Below are 19,950 nucleotides of genomic sequence, written 5' to 3'. Positions count from 1 at the left end.
AATTCCTACAAACCTAATTTCTGCCAGAAACCCTAATTTCCGGAAATCGCGGAGGTGGAATTTTTTTATTTTTTATTTTGGTTTTTTTTTAGCGAAGCAAATCTCAGCTTTTTCTCTATGCTTGGCAAGAGAGACAGAGAGAAGGATTACTTGCTTTTATTATTAAAAGCCACGCACAGAGAGCTTGTGAGAGAGAACACTTGCTTTTGATTTTGAAAGCTTTGGGGCTTTGCTTTTGGGCATCCCTTGTAACTTTAAATAAGTGGTTTGGGCATTCACTTCTCAGAGCATCTGGACGCAGAGTCTGAGAGTGAACCCCGAGTCATCTCTAGGCACAGAACTCCGTCGGGCCAGTGCAAATCTATTGTGATCTGTGAATTGTTTGAAGTGGTTATTTGGTGCTGTCGCAATTGATTCTTTACTTGGAGTGTCCTAGTCTGTTACAGAGATAAAGCAAAAGCTCTCTCTTTCTCGCTCTCTCTCAAATTGTGTAGCCAAAAATAAAGCAAAGCCACGCAAAAACTGCCCAAAAAACAGCGCCGCAAAAATTGTCACGTCGGCAGTACGGAATTCCGTGAAATGCACCACAAAACGTGGGCGTCCGTACAGCCTGCCATGTGTCAACAATTTCGTATTTTCCGAGGCCTGTCCATGCGGGGAGGGTGTGTGTATGTACAAGGCAGCCACATCACCAACTGGACAACCACGTCACTAGTTTGTGACACATTCATAGCGGCAACCAACCGTGTCCTGAACGCATCCTCGTCTAGTTTTCCAGTCATGAACCCTTGACCTTGTGGAGCATTCAAATCAACAAAAGGTATAGACAGGGGTGGTCGTGAACTCTTGCCAAGCTCAAAACACTGGAGGAACAACCTGTCTGTCCAACAAGGAAGAACCCTCTTCCCTGGCATCATTTGTCCTGTCAACCATATTGTAATTCCAAGTTCCTGTGCTCTATGTCTTCGCCGCAAACCAACCAAGGCTCACTCTTTAAGGAAAAAGTGATGCTGTCCCGGCGACGGAACCATGAGACTGGCCCGTAGGGCGGTAGACTTTAGCTTTCACCAGAAACTTTACTTTAGACTTTAGGACACAGAGGAACTTTGCAAATAAAACCCGTAACTGGAATTAACACTTCGAACACACATGGCTTGGAAGCTAGAGTGGTCCAAGCAAACGCCGACAACCTGTTGGCCCCAAAGACTGGGGCCCCTTTCGGTATTTCTTTATTCTTAACAAAATGGGAATAAAACCCGCGTTTCCCTACGAGCTGCCGCATAAACCGGGCTGAAAAGACCTGTACTGGCCCGATTTCAGCAACATAACCATACTAGGAAGCTTCACAGACAAAATCCCCACGCAATGAGTGACTTTCCAGGCGAGAAACTGCAGCACGCTGAATTCTCTGTTTTCTGCCCCGAAAATGCACCAGATCACATGTAAAACGATCCCCTCACTTCGCCGGACCTCTTGGGGGTATTAGAGATCGATTAGGGCCAAAACCCTAAACCTGTAAAAATACACAGCAAGCTGTAAGTCACTGTTTCGGGCTCCGTTTCGCATGCCAGTCGCATCCGTAGCAAGCCCTCGAGCTCCCGCACCTGTAAGGCTACTTGCCCTTAGAATCAGACGAGATTTCTTGCGTGAAATCTCTTCGAATTCACCTGTACCTGTGGGGGATTAGCAACTAGCTAATCTAGTACCTGTGCAAGAGGCTGTTGCCTCGACAATCGTGCATGAACCCACACAACTGTACATACAGATGAAAAGCCCTCAAGCGGGGCATCATGTTTCTGTATTCGAAGGGGGAGAGAGATGCACAAGAGCGGAATCATCGCGCTACATAGAGCAAGGGAGAAGGCAAGCTTTCCATTAAAGCTGTGATCACGTGCACCCACTACTCACACACACATTAGACCACACTCATGTCAAATCAGCCCCCTCTCTCAGTTTGGGCGCCCCCTCTTGAGTTGGACTTGGCAAAGTCATCTGGAGCCGCCAAGTGTCCCTTACGTCTCTTTTGAGTTAATTTCCTAGTACCCACCAACTTATAAGTGTAGCGAGGGGCCTAAATAACTTTGAACTGAGCCTAGACACCCTTTTTGTCACCAGGAGGTGTATTTTTCCTGTTGCCTTCAATAAATAAGTACTAGATATTTTTATTTATTTTTATTTTTACTTGTTTCCCGGGACCCTTGAAAAGGTGCAAGTGGACATTGCATGGCCAGTGTGAAACGGCTGCGGCCAAATAGGTTTTTCACATCGGGAGTCTGGGTCAGTCAGTAGTCTGGGACTAGTCGGCCCAGTTAGCACTGAATTCTGATGAGTATGGAAGCCTGTGCCCGCCAAACGAAGTCTGGGCCACTCGGAAAGTCACAACTTTATAAGTCTGTGGGAACTAGAGAATTAACTCAAAGGGGCAAACTGGACACTTGGCAGGAGGAGAGCTGCTTGCAGGACACCTCAGCTAGAGGAGGCGCCCAAGAGAGAGAGGGGGCTGATTTTATTTCATTTTTTCAAGAAAAAGATCCTTCTATTAGTTAATGAAAACTGCCCGTAGGGCTACAACCACCTCTGCAAGAGAGGGCTACAATAAACATGATGGGGAGACTCTCCCAATGAAAGAAAAACATATATACAATGAGGCTAAATAAGGAGATGGGAGGAGGGAAGAGCCACACAGGTGGACGGTAGTGCCATCTGAGCACACCCTGGACAATGGTGTAGAAAGGCACAGGGCGCCAGAGTCGAAGGAAAGCCTCGCGGCGCTCCCGCATGCGGTCAGAGCTGCCCTGTAGTCCCTCAAGCTGTCCTCTGAGAGTATGGATCAGCTCTAGCCAAAAGTCACGAACAGTCTCTGCTGGTGGCACAGAGCAAGCCTCAAACATGCGGAAACAGCGGGCCCGCCAGATGAACCAAAGTGTCAGGCCACTGATGAGCTCCCAACACTCCTCTCTCTCACTGCACCACTCCTGTGGAGTAAGCTCTGTAGCAGGCTGGAGTGTAGGTCGCCCCCCCGTATCGCTATCATCCTGCTGGTGGAAGATAGCTCAAACTGAAGTGCCGGGCCCGTGATAGTGGACCAAGCCGCTGCCCCCCAAGTGTACTGTCTAGACGTGGAGAGAGTAGGCAGCAGCCGAAGAACTCGCAGCGACACCTGCTGGGCCGAGGGACAGTCCCAAAGACAATGACGCTGACTCTCCACCAACTGGTCATAGGTTGCACATGCGGCCGAGAGACCACTATGCACAAGCCAGCTCCCTACTGCTGTAGCTCTGTGTGCAACCAGCCACTGAAACAAAGTGACTCGCCTCAGCTGTCTGGAGTCCCACAGCCTCTGCCAAAAGGCTGCCAAGAACTCGACTGTGAGGCCCTCCTCCTGCCAATGACGTGCTGCAGCGGGGCGGGCTTCTCTCTGTGCTGCAAGTATATGACGTCCAAGCCGAATAGTGTACTGAAAGAAGGGGACTCCTGGGTGGTCAGCAGAAGAGAAGGGGTCCCTCCACAGCCACTCACCAGGATCCCATTGTACTCGTGCTAGTGGACAACACTCCCAAGCCCATAGCCGCCAGTGTCCAGTCTCAAGAGTTGCTGGGTCACGGTCTATGACGCAAGTCCTCCCACAGATGCCCACAACTCGGATCCTCTGGAAACAACACTCTGCTACCTGCGGGGCCTCAACAGGCCCTGACTGAAATGAGAACCTCCAGTCGTGTGAAGGCTCCCATCCACCGGGGTGCTACTGGCTCGAGAGGCGTGAGCCACTCAGTTGGAACTGACTCTGAGATGTCCTGACACATGCTCTGCACCCCTCTCATGCCCTGTAGCTGGAAACCCTGCACCTCCTCTGACAAACCTGTGAACTCTAGCCAGTCACCTAGAGAGCGCGCTGGACCTGCTGCCAGGGGACCCCAGGAAACATGAGGCCGACTACCAACCAAGTGGCCTCTCTGAGTGCTAACCATGGGGTTCCAGACGAGGGGTTGCCGTAGGCGCTCCTCCGTGCACGTCGGCTGTCTCTGCTCCAAGCCACGCCGTAAGAGCTCCCAAGATCGAAGCAAACTCACAGCGAAGCGGTCCTCCAGTCTCCTGCTCAAACCAACTCGGCGCATCTTTGTAAAGATCCATCTGGTCGAACGTTGCCAAGGGCCTCCTGACTGAGGCACCGTGGCACGAAGCCTCTGCAGCAAGAACTCCTTCCAGGGCTCCTCACCTGGAAGAAGTCCTCTGACTATGAACTTCCCAAGAAGGGCTCTGCTCTGCTGTGCTGGATCAGTGATCCCAAGCCCTCCCTGAGAACAAGGAAGCGTGATGACCGACCAAGCCACCTTGGCTCAGGCTATCTGAGTGTCACGTCCTGACCAAAGGAAGTTCCTGATCAGCCTCTCTACCTGGCTGATACAAGAACTCGAGAAGATCCAGCAGGAAGTGATGTACCACATAGTCGCCAACAGCACCTCGTTGGCAACTACTACTCTACCCGCCAGCAAAAGTCGTGCTGAGCTCCAATGTAACAGCTTTCTCCTGATGGACAGGAGAAGAGGAGCAATCTGCTGCTCGGGAGACAAGTCCAAACCAACCTGACAACCCAAGTACCGAACTGCAGTCCCTGGGGGAATCCACCTGAAACCCTCTCCTGGCATCCAATCTGGCACAGGAGCACTACCAACCGAGAAAGCCACTGTCTTTCTCTAGTTGATCAGTGCGCCTGATGCACAACAGAAGGTCTCCAAAGCCTGCTCACATCTGTGAAGATTGGCCTCTTGGCCATCTAGGTACAAGGCTTAGTCATCGGCAAACTCAGCGTCCAGTAGCTCATCTCCCTGAATAGGGAGTGCTAAGCCCCATAGACCAACCTGCTGTGACACCAAAAATCTGCTCATCGCCTCCGCATAGAACAAAAAGAGAAAGGGGGCAAGAGGACAAACCTGTCTGACCGAGCGTGTGAGCATGAAGCGCTCACCTCTCCCTCCTGCCAAAAGCACCTGACCGTGAGCCTGTCTGTACAAAGCTGACACCCCTCTGATCCAAGCATCTGAGAAGCCCATCTTGCGTAGAGTGCCCTCTAGAAAGTCCCAGTTAACTCTGTCGTATGCCTTCTCAAAATCGAGAAGAAGGATCACAAGGTCCTCATCACGGAGCCGTGCCAGGGTAGAAGCTTCCCAGAAAGTAAAGATGTTGTCAAGGATACTGCGTTCCTTGACAAAACCTGTCTGAGTCCCATGTATAAGGCTCTCTAAAAGTGGCTGAATCCTCAAACTCAGAGCCTTGGCAAGAATTTTGTAGGTTGAGTTGAGGATGGTGATGGGGCGCCACTGTCGAATCTCATCCAAGGAGCCACCCTCCTTGGGAATGAGGTAGATCAAGCCCTCACTCATGCTGTCAGGCATCACTCCTGTGTGCAAAAGGTACTGAAAAGCACTACAAAGATCTGGGCCAAGCAGGTCCCAGTACTCCAAGAAAAAGTTTGGAGTCAACCCATCCTCACCTGGACAACTACCACTAGGGAGGGCCCTAAGAGCCGTGTGCAGCTTCTCAAGCTGAAGTGGCATCTCTAGCCTCTGGCGCATCTCCTCTGTCACAAGACATGGCATCTGTGCCCAAACCTACTCCCTGCATGCATCCTGCCGCTCTGACTGAAGCTCAGCCGACAGTAACTCATGGTAAAAGTCAATAGCAACTGCACGCATATCCTCGGGCTCACAAGCAACTGACCCATCGGGCCTCCTCAACTGAATGACTTTGGCATGCGAATGCCGAGGTCCCACTGTCTCAAAAAAGGCACCAGTCACTCTGTCACCCACCGGAGTCCACTGAGATGCCTGTCGGTGAAAGGCAAACTCACGACGCCTCTCCTCTGTGCTAGCAAGCTCCTGTCGAGCCTGCTGTAACTGCTCCTCCAACCATGGACTGTATGGATGCTGCTCCTGCATCCTCTGTAGTGAAGCACTGCCTCGTCTGAGATGCTGCTCCGCCTCTCTCGCTGCAGCCTGGCGAGCCAGAGACTCCTGAAGAAAAAAGTGGCTAAGCTGAGCTAGGCCTGAGGCCACTCTGTCTGCAGGTGAAACCTGGTTGTCCATGCCCTCTGTCCAGAGAGCCTCTACCCTCTCTCTGAGTGCTAAGTCCAACAAGACTCCTCTGCCTCTCTGCCACTGTGAGGATCACTAGAGCATGGTCCGAGAAGGATGTCCCTGCCACGATGCCCACTGATCTGCCAGGATGCCACTCCTCTACCTGTCTGCCACTGTGAGGATCACTGGTGCATGGTCCGAGAAGGATGTCCCTGGCAGGATGCCGACTGATCCCCCCAAGTCACTGAAGTGGTCACTAGTGTAGAAGCAATCTATCCGTGATAGATTCACTCCTCCCACTCTGCAGTCCGATCTAGAGAAGGCAAGACTGTCTGGGGGCCTCACAAAACCAGAGTGCTGCCATGTATCCGAGACCCTCAGAGTCATACACAACCTCTCCCAAGCTGCCAACTCGACTCCATGCACAGTAGCATGGCTGACACCAATCCTGTCAGAAGGGTCCTCCAACATGTTGAAGTCCCCTCCTATACACCAATGATCGGCCTGCGGCAAAGACTCAACAATCTGTGACCAAAACTCTGCACGAGCACTCGCCACATTGGGCGCATAGATGTTCAGGAAGCCCACAAGGCCACCCTGAACCTGCATAGTAATCCACTGAGCCCTGCCTGGCACAATAATCCCTTTGCAAACAATTTCCTACTGCAATGAGTCCACAATAGTCATACATACCCCACCCTGGATGCCTCCAGGTCCAAAAGCAGCTGACCAAAACGTATCATATCGTCCACACAAAATCTGACCACATCGCCGAATGCGGCTCTCACATAGATGGTGCTCCTGAAGCATAAGGAGATCAATCTCTCCTCCCACAAGGCAACGTTGAAGCTCCTGACGCAATCGGCCCCGCTGTCGCTGAAACTGGGGCCCACCTAGACCCTGCACGTTCCATGAGACGATCCTCATGGGGAGCGAGAGAGAACAGATGCTGCCGCAGCAGCAAGACGGGCTATCTTCGAGGCTGGCTTGGATGGAGAGTAATCCACATCCGAGCGTCCTCTAGATAGGCGTGACTGCAGTGAGTGCCTAGCCCAAGCCCAAGCAGAGCGAGTAGTGCGTAAAGCAACTTCCTCTGTCCAGGAGTCCTCATGAATGTATACATAGCAAGGCAAACACTGCATATCAGCAAAGAAGTACACCACAACGTGCCTACATCCTGCTGAGTCTGGGGGTGTCACCGCAAACTTGGCCAATGGCCACAAAGTCTGCAACATATCTGTAACTCCAAGTTCTCCCATGTGGTGAGAGAACTCTAGGACCTGTGTATGCAACCATCCCACCACTGAGTCGAGAGACCACTCTGTCTCGGCCCTACCACAGAGGGGGAAGGAGAAACCAACTGCTGAGTCCAAAGCCTCTGTCCCCCTAGCGGCGAGGAACAAAGCATGGACCCTGAAGCAGGCTGCCTCATGGTCTGCTGCGGAATTGCCGAGAAAACGAGTGAACCCGTAGTTGAAGAAGTCCCAGCGGCGTCGGATGTCAATGCTCGTCAGACAACGAGGGATAGCTGCAAGGGAAGATGTCTGAATCTGCAAAGGGGGTAGCAAGAAGGGTTGACCCTCTCTCGCGAGGCGACTCGTGGCAAAGGCGCTGCCAAGAGATCTCCTAGCCGCCGGAGAGGGACCTGTCTCTTGAGTCGACTGTGAAACTGGAGTAGGAGGGGGGGGAGAAGGAGCTGGGGGGGGGGGGGGGGGGGGGGGGGGGGGGGGGGGGGGGGGGGGGGGGGGGGGGGGGGGAGCGGAGGAGAAGAGGGGCGGGATGGGGCGACAGAGGTAGAGGGGCGAGGTGGAGAGGCGACGGGAGCAGAAGGCGGGGGGGAGGATGAGGAAGAGGGGGGGAACTCTAGGGGGGGGAGCGGCTGTCGAGGGTGAAGCGGAGGTGGGGGCTGGCGCAGGGATCTCCTCCTGCTCAAGAGGACCAAAGCGGTTCCCCGTGGGAACCCACTGCTGCTGCGTAGGCACCTAAGGGCCACTCTGAGTGCCAGGCTGACGCTGTGGCCCCTGGCGTCGTCGGCCACGGGCTTGCTGCCACCCCTCCTCCGCTGGTGCCCCAGGCTCGGAGGGTGGCTCTGCATGTGTGCACTGTGCCGCTGATTGTGGTTGCGGGCCAGCCCTGGCAGGCTGAGGCTGGGGCTGGGGCTGGGGCTGAGGCTGAGGCTGTGGTGCAGGTCGCAGCCTCCTCCGTGGATAGGCCTTCGCTAGATGTCCCATCTGTCGCCAAATGAAGCACTGGTTCGGGAGGCCCGAGTACTCCACACTGTCTAAACCAACCCCCACTCACCCGAGGCAGAAGGATAAGCTTCGGGAGCGTGTGGGTATCTCTGACCAAAACTCGAACTGAGGGGATGCCTGCCGCCTTGGCAGCTACTGATGCTGCCGTACGAGGTGTCTCCAGGACAGTCCCAATGGCAGAGCTGATCCTAGAAAGAAGTGGTAAGTACTCCCTCCGTAAACCCGGAAAGCAGACTGAGATGGGGATGTCTGCCTCCTCTACTAGAACATCCGAAGCCGGGTCAAAACCATGTCGCCGCTGTCGAAAGTGGGAGCGTGATGCTCGGATGGCCAGTGGACTCATAGCTATGACCTTCTATGCCATCTCGGAGGTCTCAAACTCGATCTGATAATAACCCCGTCCGGGAATCTGGACATCCAAGATCTTGCCCACCTCTGCGAGAAGGCGGGCTTGGAGAAGGTCTCGCAGCTCTCCTCTGCTAGGTCGGGTGCCGAGAATCTTGCAGATGACCGAAGTCGCTTGCAATCGCTCTACCTCTGCGGCAAGGCTCGCTTGCTCTGTCGGCGAGAGAGCAAGTCGAATGGTGGACTCAACGGGGTCAGGCGAGGGGGCTTCTGGCGAGTCCCTCTGTGGCGAAGCTGGAGCCTCCATCTATGTCTACTGATGTGTCGTAAGAGGATGTCGACGGGAGGATGCTGCAATCCGGGGCAGAAAGCACCGGTCCAAGAATTGAAACAAAGCTGAATGGGCCGAATTGCAGGGCTGTCGGGGTGAAGCCCAGGCGGACGGACAGACGGCCCGGGGGGGGGGGGGGGGGGCAGCGGGCTGGGGCAAGTGGGAGCGCTGGCGGCAGCAGGAGAGGGTGACGAGGGCGGCGGTGGCAGGTAGGCAACGCGGGGCGGGCAGCAGGCGGGTAGGCAGGCAGGGGGCGGCAGAGGCGGACAGGCAGCGCGGGGGCAAGCAGCCCTGTCACGCAGGCAGCGAGGCAGTAAGGGCAGCGGGGGGGGGGAGGCAACGGGCAACGCTGGGGGGTGTGGGGGGGGGGGGGGGGGGGGGGGGAGCGATGGCGTGCGAAGGGAGCAACAGCAGCGAGCCGTCTCAGTCGAGAGGGCTGATTTTTTACTCACAAGTGACCTACAATGTGTGTGTGAGTAGTGGGTGCAGGTCTACAGCTTTAATAGAAAGCTTGCCTTCTCCTCTGTCTCATGTAGCGCGATGACTTGCTCTCGTGCATCTCTCTCTCCCCTTTGGCACATATGGTAATGCCCCACTAGTTGGGCTACTCAGATGAACATGTACAGTTCTGGGGGTTTATGCGTGTTTGCCAAGGCAAGAGCCTTTTGAACAGGAACCAGATTAGCTAATTGCTAATCCCCCACAGGTATGAAAAGTTCCATCGCGAAAGATAATGATGGACAGAATTTTTAGACCACATAGAAACTTCGTGGGTACCTTCTTTGATGACATGATTGTCTATTCGAAGTCTCAAGAGGAGCATAGGGATCACTTGACTGCAGTTTTCAATGAGTTAGTAAGAACAGGCTACTCATTAATGCGAAGAAGAGTGAATTCTTTTTGCAAGAGATTCACTTCCTTGGGCACATTGTGGTGTACGCATGGATCCCGCTAAAGTGGAAGCAATTAGGTCATGGCCAAACTTGAAGTCCGTACATGACATTCGAAGCTTTCTAGGCTTATGTTCCTACTACAAGAGGTTCATCCGAAATTTTGCTGAGATTGCTTCTCCACTCCATGCACTACAAGGAAAAGGACTTACTTTCAAGTCGACAGCCAAGGAAATTTTAGCATTCAAACACTTGAAAGAGAAGCTGACTTCAGATCCGGTAATCATTTTGCCAGATCTTTCGAAACCTTTTGTGGTTTAGTGTGATGCGTGTGGCCATAGTCTTGGTGCAGTTCTAATGCAGAATGGCCGAGTAGTCGCATATGAGAGCATAATTCTTTTGAAGAGTGAAAGGAACTTGCAAGTCTATGAGAAAGAATTGCTGGCAGTAATTCATGCTCTCACTAGTTGGAAACACTATCTGGTAGGGGCTGATTTTGTTGTCCAAACGGATCATCAAACCTTGCAATATTTTCTCACACAGACGAAGTTGTCTGAGAAGCACATGCGATGGGCAAACATCTTGTCAATGTTCCATTTTCAGATTGTGCATGTGCAAGGGAAAAAGAACGTGGTGGCTGATGCGTTGTCACGAAAGCCCCAAATTTCAGCAGTGTCAATTCCGTACCATTGTGAACTAGACGAAATGAAGATACAATATGCTGAAGATTCAGATTTTGCAAGGATCTATGACCAGCTTGTTGATGGGCAACATCATGAGCACTATATGCTTAAGAATGACTTTCTCATGATGCATGGAAAGTCCACGGGTAGTGGCAAACTCTTAAGCATAATTGAGAGACTCATTCTTGTTGAATTATATTACTATCTTCATTAGGCCTTATTTGTTATGCGTTACTAAACAGTTACGGCCAAAGATTTTGATGGAAAGTCATGCTCCACCTTATGCTGGGCATTGTGGAATTGATGCGACAGTGAAAGGGGTTGAGACATTCTTCTATTGGCCAGCTTTGCGTCAAGATGTTGACACATTTTTAAGATCATGCTTAGTATGCCAAAAAGTCAAATTTGACAGACAAAAGCAACCGGGACTGTTGCAGCCATTGCCGATCCCAGATAGGCCAAGGGAAAGCATAGCAATGGACTTTATCTTTGATCTTCCAAGGACGCAAACATGCAATGATGGGATTTGGACTATCATTTGTAGGTTCAATAAGCATGCCCATTTCATTTCTGTGAGGAAGAAGCTAAAGCCAGAACACATGGTCAAGATATTCATGAGCAATATCTTTAAATATCACGGGATGCCTCAGTCAATTGTCAGTGACAGGGATCCACGTATGACGAGTCTTTTCTGGAAGGCATTGTTTGAGAACATGGGCACTACGCTAAAGTTCTCTTCTTCGTTTCATCCGCAAACTGATGGACAGTTAGAAGAGGCAAATTCTACTGTCCTGGACCTGCTCAAATGTTATGTGTCAGAGCACATGGCAACTTGGGAACACCACCTTCCATTGGTTGAATATGCTTACAATAACACTCTCCGTACGTCAACAGGTAAGGCACCATTTGAGATAGTGGAAGGAGGGAAGAAAGTCCCGCCCATTTTGCAAACTAAGGACAAGATATTTGAGGAAGACAAGTATGTGCAAGATATGGATGAAACATACAGGAAGATAAAGATTGCTCTTGAGAAGACTCAAGCTAAGCAAAAGAAAGCTGCTGATTGTCACCGTCGTGAACTTGTATTTTCACTTGGTGATTGGGTGCTTTTGCGCTTTGAAAAGGCGAGGTTAAGAAAAGGAAAGGCAAGGAACGCTTGTTTCCTAAGCTCAGTATGCGATATTATGGTCCTTTTCACATTTCAAAAAAGATCAACGATGTAGCTTACAGGTTAAAGCTACCAGAAGGCTGGAAAATACATAATGCTTTTCATGTCAGCCTTCTAAGACCCTTTGTTGGTAATGTGCCAGAGAATATGCTTGATGAGGAACAACCCGAAGTGGAAGAATTGGATGAGATCCTTGTTCCTGAACAGATATTGGCACATAAGGAAAGAAAGGTTAGAGGAAAAGTTGCAAGACGCTATTTGGTGAAGTTCAAGAACTATCCATCGTTGGATGCCAAATGGATGGAAGAGTCTGAATTGCTTGATTCACCTCAGCTATTGCAATTGTATCTTGAAGCCTTTCAGATGGAACCCACAGTGATTTGATGTAGCCTTTTTGGAGCAAGGCAGGAGCATGGTTCATGATGCTCAAGAGAGTAGTTAAGCAATTGTTCTACTCTTTCACAGAATTTAGCTAGAGAAGTTTGTGCTTCAGAGTACGCTAGAAGGCTTCTATGCTTGATATGTGTCGTAGCCAGGTTGGTGGGATTGTTTAATCGTCCAACGCTACATTTCCGGAAGCATGTATATCTTGGACTCCCATCATAGAATATATGTGATATCAGGAGATACTGCATGTATTATTGGCATGCAAGCGAAGTCGCTTGCAGTATTTCAAGGGTGGGGTGTGTCACTAGGAGGTGTATTTTTCATGTTGCCTTCAATAAATAAGTACTAGATATTTTTATTTATTTTTATTTTTACTTGTTTCCCCAGGACCCTTGAAAAGGTGCAAGTGGACATTGCATGGCCAATGTGAAACGGCTGCGGTCGAATAGGTTTCTCACATCGGGAGTTGGGGTCGGTCAGCAGTCTGGGACTGGTCGGGCCCGTTAGCACTGAATTCTGATGAGTATGGAAGCCTGTGCCCGCCAAACGAAGTCTGGGCCATTCGGAAAGTCACTTACAACTTTATAAGTCAGTGGGAACTAGAGAATTAACTCAAAAGGGCAAACTGGACACTTGGCAGGAGGAGAGCTGCCTACAGGACACCTCAGCTAGAGGAGGCGCCCAAGAGAGAGAGGGGGCTGATTTTTTACTCACAAGTGACCTACAGTGTGTGTGTGAGTAGTGGTGCAGGTCTACAGCTTTAATGGAAAGCTTGCCTTCTCCTCTGTCTCATGTAGCGCGATGACTTGCTCTAGCCTCTCGTGCATCTCTCTCTCCCATTTAGCACATATGGTAATGCCCCACTAGTTGGGCTACTCAGATGAACATGTACAGTTCTGGGGGTTTATGCGCGTTTGCCAAGGCAAGAGCCTTCTGAACAGGAACCGGATTAGCTAATTGCTAATCCCCCACAAGTACACACAGTTCCATCGCGAAAGATTGCGAGTTCGGAGAGTTTTCTCGCATGAAAACTCGTCCAATTCATAGGGGAACTGTCCCATTGCGTGCGGGAGCCCTTGGGACACGCGTAGGCGTGTTCGCTCCGCTAAAAACGATCCGAAACAGGGAATTACAGCCTGCTGTGTCTTTCTGCAGGTTTAGGGTTTCGCACCTAAACTGCAAGGGAACCCCGGGGGAGCCTCGTGAGAGCCTTGGGATGCGTATACAGGCTTTTGGGCACCCGGCAGTGAAAAACAGGGAATTACAGCCCGCTGAATTTCTGTGACAGCTCACCAGAAAGCTTCCAGGTAGCGAGGGAATCCGTCCTAGACAGGTGTTTTTGACCTACAGGGGTTTTCGCGCCGTTATGCTGCCAAAATCAGGTCGAAAACCTGCGTTTTCAGCCCTCGCCAGGTTTGGACAGCTTTGTGAAAGCTTGTGCTAAGTGGTCGGATCGTCTACCTTAATTTGAATAAAGAAATACCGAAAGGGGCGCCAGTCTTTGGGGCCTATAGGGTGTCGGTCTCGTGTGCACAGTGACATTCTAGTCGCTGGACGCAACTGTGTTCTCTTCCCTTCTCAGTGCTCTGTGTAAAGTTAACAGGTAATTGAAATAGTACCGCCCTCTACGTTGTAGAGGCCGGTTACACTTTTACTGCTCGGATTCCAATGTCGACTGGCCCGACCATTTTCTGGCGACAAGGCCTTCCTGTCTGCGGGTGAAACTCTCGGCCATCGGCCATTTCACACTGACCATACAATGTCCGGCCATTTGTAACTTCAAAAAGAGGGTTCCAAAAATTAAATAAAAATCATCGAAAAGAAACCAACAACTAAGGTTAGAAGTTGCCATGTCCTCCTGACAGTCTGTATTCCTTTCTAGAAGCTGAGAGGGGGTGTTGAGAGTTATGGCATCTCTCTGGATTCGTCAGTCAGTCCGGATATCTCCCATGGATAGCTAATAGGGAATGAGGGTGTCACTATCACAAACTGTTGACGTGTCAAGCCACTGAAGAACGGAGCCAACTTGCAAATCCCAATCGAGGGACCTAAAGCCTAAGAAGAAGCAGCAGAAGAAGAAGAAGCAACATAAAAAGTGTTTACCAACTTCTGGGACCCCATCCGCCGATGGGGGCCCAAGTGACTTAAATAAAGCAGGACAAACCTTCTTGCATAGAAACTGATGACGTGGCAGATTGTACGGAGCTTTCGGATTTTTCGCTGACATGATGACGTGGCAGACTATACAAACGCCCGCATTTTACGCTGCTAACGAGGCCCTTGTACGGATTTCAGCAATTTGCGCTAATTGATTTTTAGCGCCAGCTTTTGGGCCTGATGCTTTTAGAACTTGAAGCTTTTCATTGTAACTGCTTTTGAGAGGCCAAGGGCCTATATATGAGCCAAGGGCTCATTCTCTGGCACGTTTCAGTGTGGAGGTGCAGAGCTTGGAGTACCGGCATTGTAGAATATAAATAAATATCGAAAGGGGCACCAAGGTTTGGGGCTAGTGCTCTCTCTCGGAGTGGAACTCTGCCACTCCTCGTCTCATGCATCGTGCATTTCTTTTAGTTCAGTTGCTAATCGAAGTGCTTAAAGTTGTTCAGTCTGTTCTTTTCCGTTGGCATGTGGTGTCCGTCCCCGTGACAGTCACAAGTAGGAGTGATGGACTTTTATATTCCAAGACGACCAATTGGAAATGATGGGAATTTAGACTATCATTTGCAAGTTCAACAAGCAAGCCCATTTTATTCCTCTTAGGAAGAAGATAAAGTTAGAACACAAGGTCAAGATGTTTATACATAATATTTTCACGTACCATGGGAGGAATCCACGTATCACGAGTCTTTTCTGGAAAGCATTGTTTGAGAACATGGGCACTACACTAAAGTTCTCATCTTTGTTTCATCCACAAACTGATGGATAGTCATAAGAGACAAATTCGAGTGTCTTGGGTCTCCTCAAATGATATGTGTCAGAGCAGAAGGCAACTTGGAAACACTATCTACCATTAGTTGATTGCTTACAATAACACTGTGCATAGATCAACAAGCAAGGCACCATTTGAGATAGTGGAAGGAGGAAAAAAGTCCCACCCATTTTGCAAACGGGGGACAAGATATAGAGGCAGAAAATTATGTGCAAGATATGGATGAAGCATACACGAAGATAAAGATAGCGCTTGAGAAGACTCGGGCTAAGAAAAAGAAAGTTGTTGATCGTCACCGTCGTGAACTTGTATTTTCACTTGGCGATTGAATATTTCTATGCTTTAAAAAGGCCGGTTACGAAAAAAAAAAGGTTGCGCAAAATAAAAGGCAAGGAATGTTTGTTTCCTAGGTTGCGTATATGATATTATGGTCCTTTTCAAATGTCAAAAAAGATCAACGATGTGGCTTATAGATTGATGCGACCAAAAAGGCCGAAAAATACATAATGCTTCTCATGTGAGCTTTCTAAGACCCTTTGTTGGTGATGTGCTAGAGAATACGATTCCAGAGGAATAGCCCAAAGTCAAAGAATTGGATGAAATTCTTATTCCTGAACAGATAATGGCACATAAAGAAAGGAAAGTTAAGACTGAAAGTTGCAAGACGTTGACTACTCACCAATGGATGCAAAATGGATGGAAGAGACCGAATTGGTAGATTCACCTCAATCATTGCAGCTGTACCTAGAATTGGAACCCATAGTGACTTGATATAGCTCAATGGAGCAATGTTATGAGCATGGTTCATGATGGTCATTAGAGTAGTCAAGAAATATATTACTATCTACTCGTTCCACATAAAATCAGTATAGAAGTTTGTACTTGAGAGTACTAGAGACTTCTATAATGTATATACATGTTGTAGCATAAATAGATGCAATTCACGCTATCATTCAATGCTATTTTCCGAAAGCATGTATAAAGACTCCAAATATGTATAAGTCTCGATGATAATATGGCACCTGTAATCACTTCCAACGCGGGATTGGACGGAAACACAGAGATAACCACAATCTACACACTCAGCAACACTTTTAATACTTCAAAACAACTTGAATAACTGTAAGAGAGAGAGAGAGAGAGAGAGAGAGAGAGAGAGAGAGAGAGAGAGAGAGAGAGAGAGAGAGAGAGAGAGAATCCACGCGACACACGCAGTGGTGGAGTTCCACCCCCCAGACAACAAGGTATTTCTTAAGAAGGTCTGGCGTTCCTTTGGGTATTTCTTTATTATTGGTTCAACAAGGTATAACTTTACGGGGCTCTCCTCTGCTACTCCAAGCGGTAGAATGCCAGAGTGAGAGCCCTGCTCACCAATTTGAAGGCCCTTGGCCAAAATCAAATGTAGTACATGAAAAGCAGGGGTTCTAAAATCATGCGCCCAATTGGGTTGTTCGTGCATGCTATCAAGTCGGCACTCTTTTCCGCAATTCGTAGGCCATCCATACAACTACCACATCATCAACAATTTAAACAATTTGATGTCCTCGGTGTGTGTAGGTACGTGCACTTTATTAATTTAGGCCCCTCGGTCAAGGTTTGTAATCCTAACCCATTTAATATTCGGGCCACTCAATTGAACTTCATAAGTTGGAATTTCTTCTGTTTCTTCTTCTTCTTCTAGGTTTTAAGCCCCTCGGTCGGGATCTGCAAAACTCAGTCAAGTTAGTCCAAGACCCGAAGGTCACTCAGATGTTCCTAGTGTCATATAAATGATTACATATGCATGAAAGAGAGGAGAGAAACTGATACGGCATAGAGGATTCTGGCCTTGACAAAGAGATTGGTATGAACCACCTTTCTAGGGAGAGAGAGTTTGAAACTGGCCAAACGAACGCAGTGATCAGATGCATCTTTGACCTCGACGCAGAATCCCTCATCACATACCGCCTTCTAAAATCAAAGCAATCATCCTCAACTGCAGGATAAACCAAAAAAAGAACAGATTAAAAGAATATACAGACTTTCAACATTTAACAGTCAGGTATGTGTATGTCACAAAGTGATAACGTGGCATGGCCGACCGGACGCACTCCGGACACAGGGAGGTCCAACCTCTAGTGAAAGATGCAGAAAAATTCTTACCAACTAACAGAGCCTAGTCGAGAGGTCAAAAGTAAAGAACTTAAAGCTCAAAATTTTACCAACTTATGGTACCCCAGCCGAGGGGCCTAAAACCCTAAAGACCAGAAGCTTGCACTCTAAAAGAGGGTTCCGTAAATCGCGTTGACATGCTGACGTGCCAGATACAAACGTCAACTAAAGGTTGACACGTGTGTGAAATCATTGATGACGTACTCCAGAGACTCAAGATTTGAGAAACACCTAAAGAATTACCAGATTGATGAGATTCACTCTCGATGGTGAGAGACAATTGATTCTCCTCTCTTGTCGAAAGGAAAGCTGAAAGGATAGATGAGGGCAAAAACGCGAAACTTATACTCGTAGAGAGAGCTGGACAAAACTCTTGAATAGAAGATGAACCAAAGGACCACCGGAAGATAAGCCAGCGAGTTCCAAAGCAGCAGACGAGCTCGAAAGAAAAGGAAAGACGAAAGCCAGATTAGACCGGCGAAAGTATCGAGCTTTGCAGAGCATGGGCAAAGTGCAAGACCAGAAATCCCTTTATCTTCTTTGATGGAGGAGCCAAGGCCAACTTCATTTCAACTGCGGCTCGACTTGGAATTGCGTCCGAGGAAATGGGGTCACCGGTCAAGGATGTTCTAGCGGCACCCGGACGCAATGTTGCCATTACACCTGTTATGTTCCACTCACAAGACAGGGGATCTAGCCTAGACGCCGTCGGGATGGGCGTCTAGTGTCCGGGCGGACGTAGTGTGAACCCAGCCAGTGTGGCCAGCCATTGTTATAAAAGGGAGGCCAAGGCCTCATTTGCAGTTATCGACCCCCACTGGCAAAGTGTCAGAGGTTAGCCCGTGAGGCTAGGAGTGCGCGAGGTCACCTCGAGGAGGTGAGGCCGTGTGGTATGGGACACTCGGTCTTACAAGTGCACGCCTACGTCCTCGGACGTTGGCCCCGGTTTTCGATGAAAATCAGTGTATTTCTAATTAACTTGCTGATTTTAGATTAAATTCAGCATAAAACAGCTTTTAAAAACCTTTCTGTAATCTCCTTCTTTGTGCGAAGCATATATATATATCTATATATATATATAGAGAGAGAGAGAGAGAGAGAGAGAGAGAGAGAGAGAGAGAGAGAGAGAGAGAGAGAGAGAGAGAGAGAGAGAGAGAGAGAGAGAGAATTACCTCTCTTTTGCTTTCTCTGCACTCTAGCGTTACCAGACAGAGAGCACAGAGAGCACTTGCTGCGGCGTTTTTATTTTTATTTTTTAAAGGTATCGCTAGCCCTGCGGGCCTCCAGCATGGAGAACTTGGCATACGCTGGCTCCAACATGGAGCCCCTGGCGTGTGTTGGGCACGTGTACACATGAGCAAGGGAGGTGCGATTTTATTTTCCATGCGGAGCGTTCGACTTCTGTTTTGACGCTACAGCCGTGCGGTGGTCTTTTCACGCTACCAAGGTTTTTTTCAATTAAATGGCCCTTTTTATTAAGGGTGGCCAGGACATCTTGGTTTTTTTTTTTAAAGATGTGAAACCTTTGTTAATAAACTCACAAAGACTTCAAAGTTACAGAAACTTCGCTTTTTGAGTCTCCTGCTTCTCTCCCGATACTCCTCTCTCCCATCTGCTTGCGCTTGCGCGTTCACACCACCACCTACTCACCTCCGGACGCTCACACCAACGCGTGAAGCTCCTCAGAATTCGACTTTTCGCGATCGAAAAGTGAAAAAAAAGCCCAAGTTTTGCATGAAATTTCCAGTTTTCACAGATTTCGTCATGGATTCCTCCAGCTTGGATGCATAGCGTGACGACGCGCCACGTAATGTTCAAATTTCGTTCACGCACGCTCTCTACACATGGATCACAGGCACTTTCCAAAGCCTTGATCAGCGAATCTCCGCTCTAGAAAATGCGAACGTTCAGACGAACATTCGCTTGGCCTCTGTCGTAGGGGCCGTGCAAGGACTTAATTCCCGACTTACCGCTCTAGAAAATACGGCTCAGTCGACGATAGCGCGTATTTCCAAGGGCGAAACCCATCTCCAGCAATTGTAGATGCAGGTTGCTGCTTTCGAGCGTTCACAAGGTGGTCCTACTGCCACGATGCCGTACAAAACCACTAATTTATCAGGAGAAGAGAAAGAATGTACGAAACTGGCCGTAAATAACTAGCTTCATCAGTGGACCACATATTTTGATCTCCATAGGGAGCATGAGAATGGAGGATTTAGACGATTCCTCTTTATCTGCGCAGTAAGGCGCTTACTTGGTGGCGCGACATGACAGAGAAGCCTACGACGTGGGCTGATTTTTGTGTGAAGTTCAAGAAAGGCTTCACCAAAATGGATCCTTAAAAAGCTTACGCAGAGTTGCATAGTCTTTTGATGAAGACTCTGTCTTTTGATAAGTACACGACAGCTTTCAAGGAAGCGCTTGTCACAATCCAGTGACGTGGCCTAACCCTAGACACAAAGGGGTTGCAAGACCGGACACACAGACTCGCAAACAAGCCCACGAAACGCGCTGGCTTTGCCACGTGGTAGCAGCATACGGACCTCCGGGAATTGCGGCGGAATATCCGAAAAGAAGAGCTGACGTGGGCTGAGCTGTACGGCTTGCTTTTTCTACGCAACGGCTGATAAAAATTCCTATGCAATGTTATGGGGCACGCAAATTGGAAAGAGCTTGTGAGAGAAAGAGCCTTGGCTTTACTTATGAAAGCTTTTGAGTTTTCAGCTTTTGGGGCTCTCTT

General features: G+C 49.2%; 1 protein-coding gene across 7 annotated transcripts in view; it reads right to left on the bottom strand.

The window, feature by feature from the left end:
- The window catches only part of LOC147421532 (uncharacterized), a 144,810-nt gene that overhangs the window by 9,912 nt on the left and 114,948 nt on the right, over positions 1 to 19,950 (bottom strand). For 4 of the 7 annotated variants that reach the window (XM_086502737.1, XM_086502739.1, XM_086502744.1 and 1 more), the window contains one exon: positions 16,914 to 17,034. The exons of 2 other annotated variants lie outside the window; for them this stretch is intronic. In XM_086502737.1, coding sequence (XP_086358863.1) covers positions 16,914 to 17,034 — 121 coding nt within the window. Of the gene's footprint in view, positions 1 to 16,668; positions 16,764 to 16,913; positions 17,035 to 19,950 lie in introns of all 7 variants that reach the window. One more of the 7 variants, XM_086502743.1, reaches the window with a different exon arrangement.

Source organism: Adiantum capillus-veneris, chromosome 27 (genome assembly GCF_014529385.1).
Source record: "Adiantum capillus-veneris isolate H3 chromosome 27, ASM1452938v2, whole genome shotgun sequence".
NCBI classification, from domain to species: Eukaryota; Viridiplantae; Streptophyta; class Polypodiopsida; order Polypodiales; family Pteridaceae; genus Adiantum; species Adiantum capillus-veneris.
Note: the sequence above shows the minus strand (reverse complement) of the source record. Positions and strands in the feature narration are given on the sequence as shown.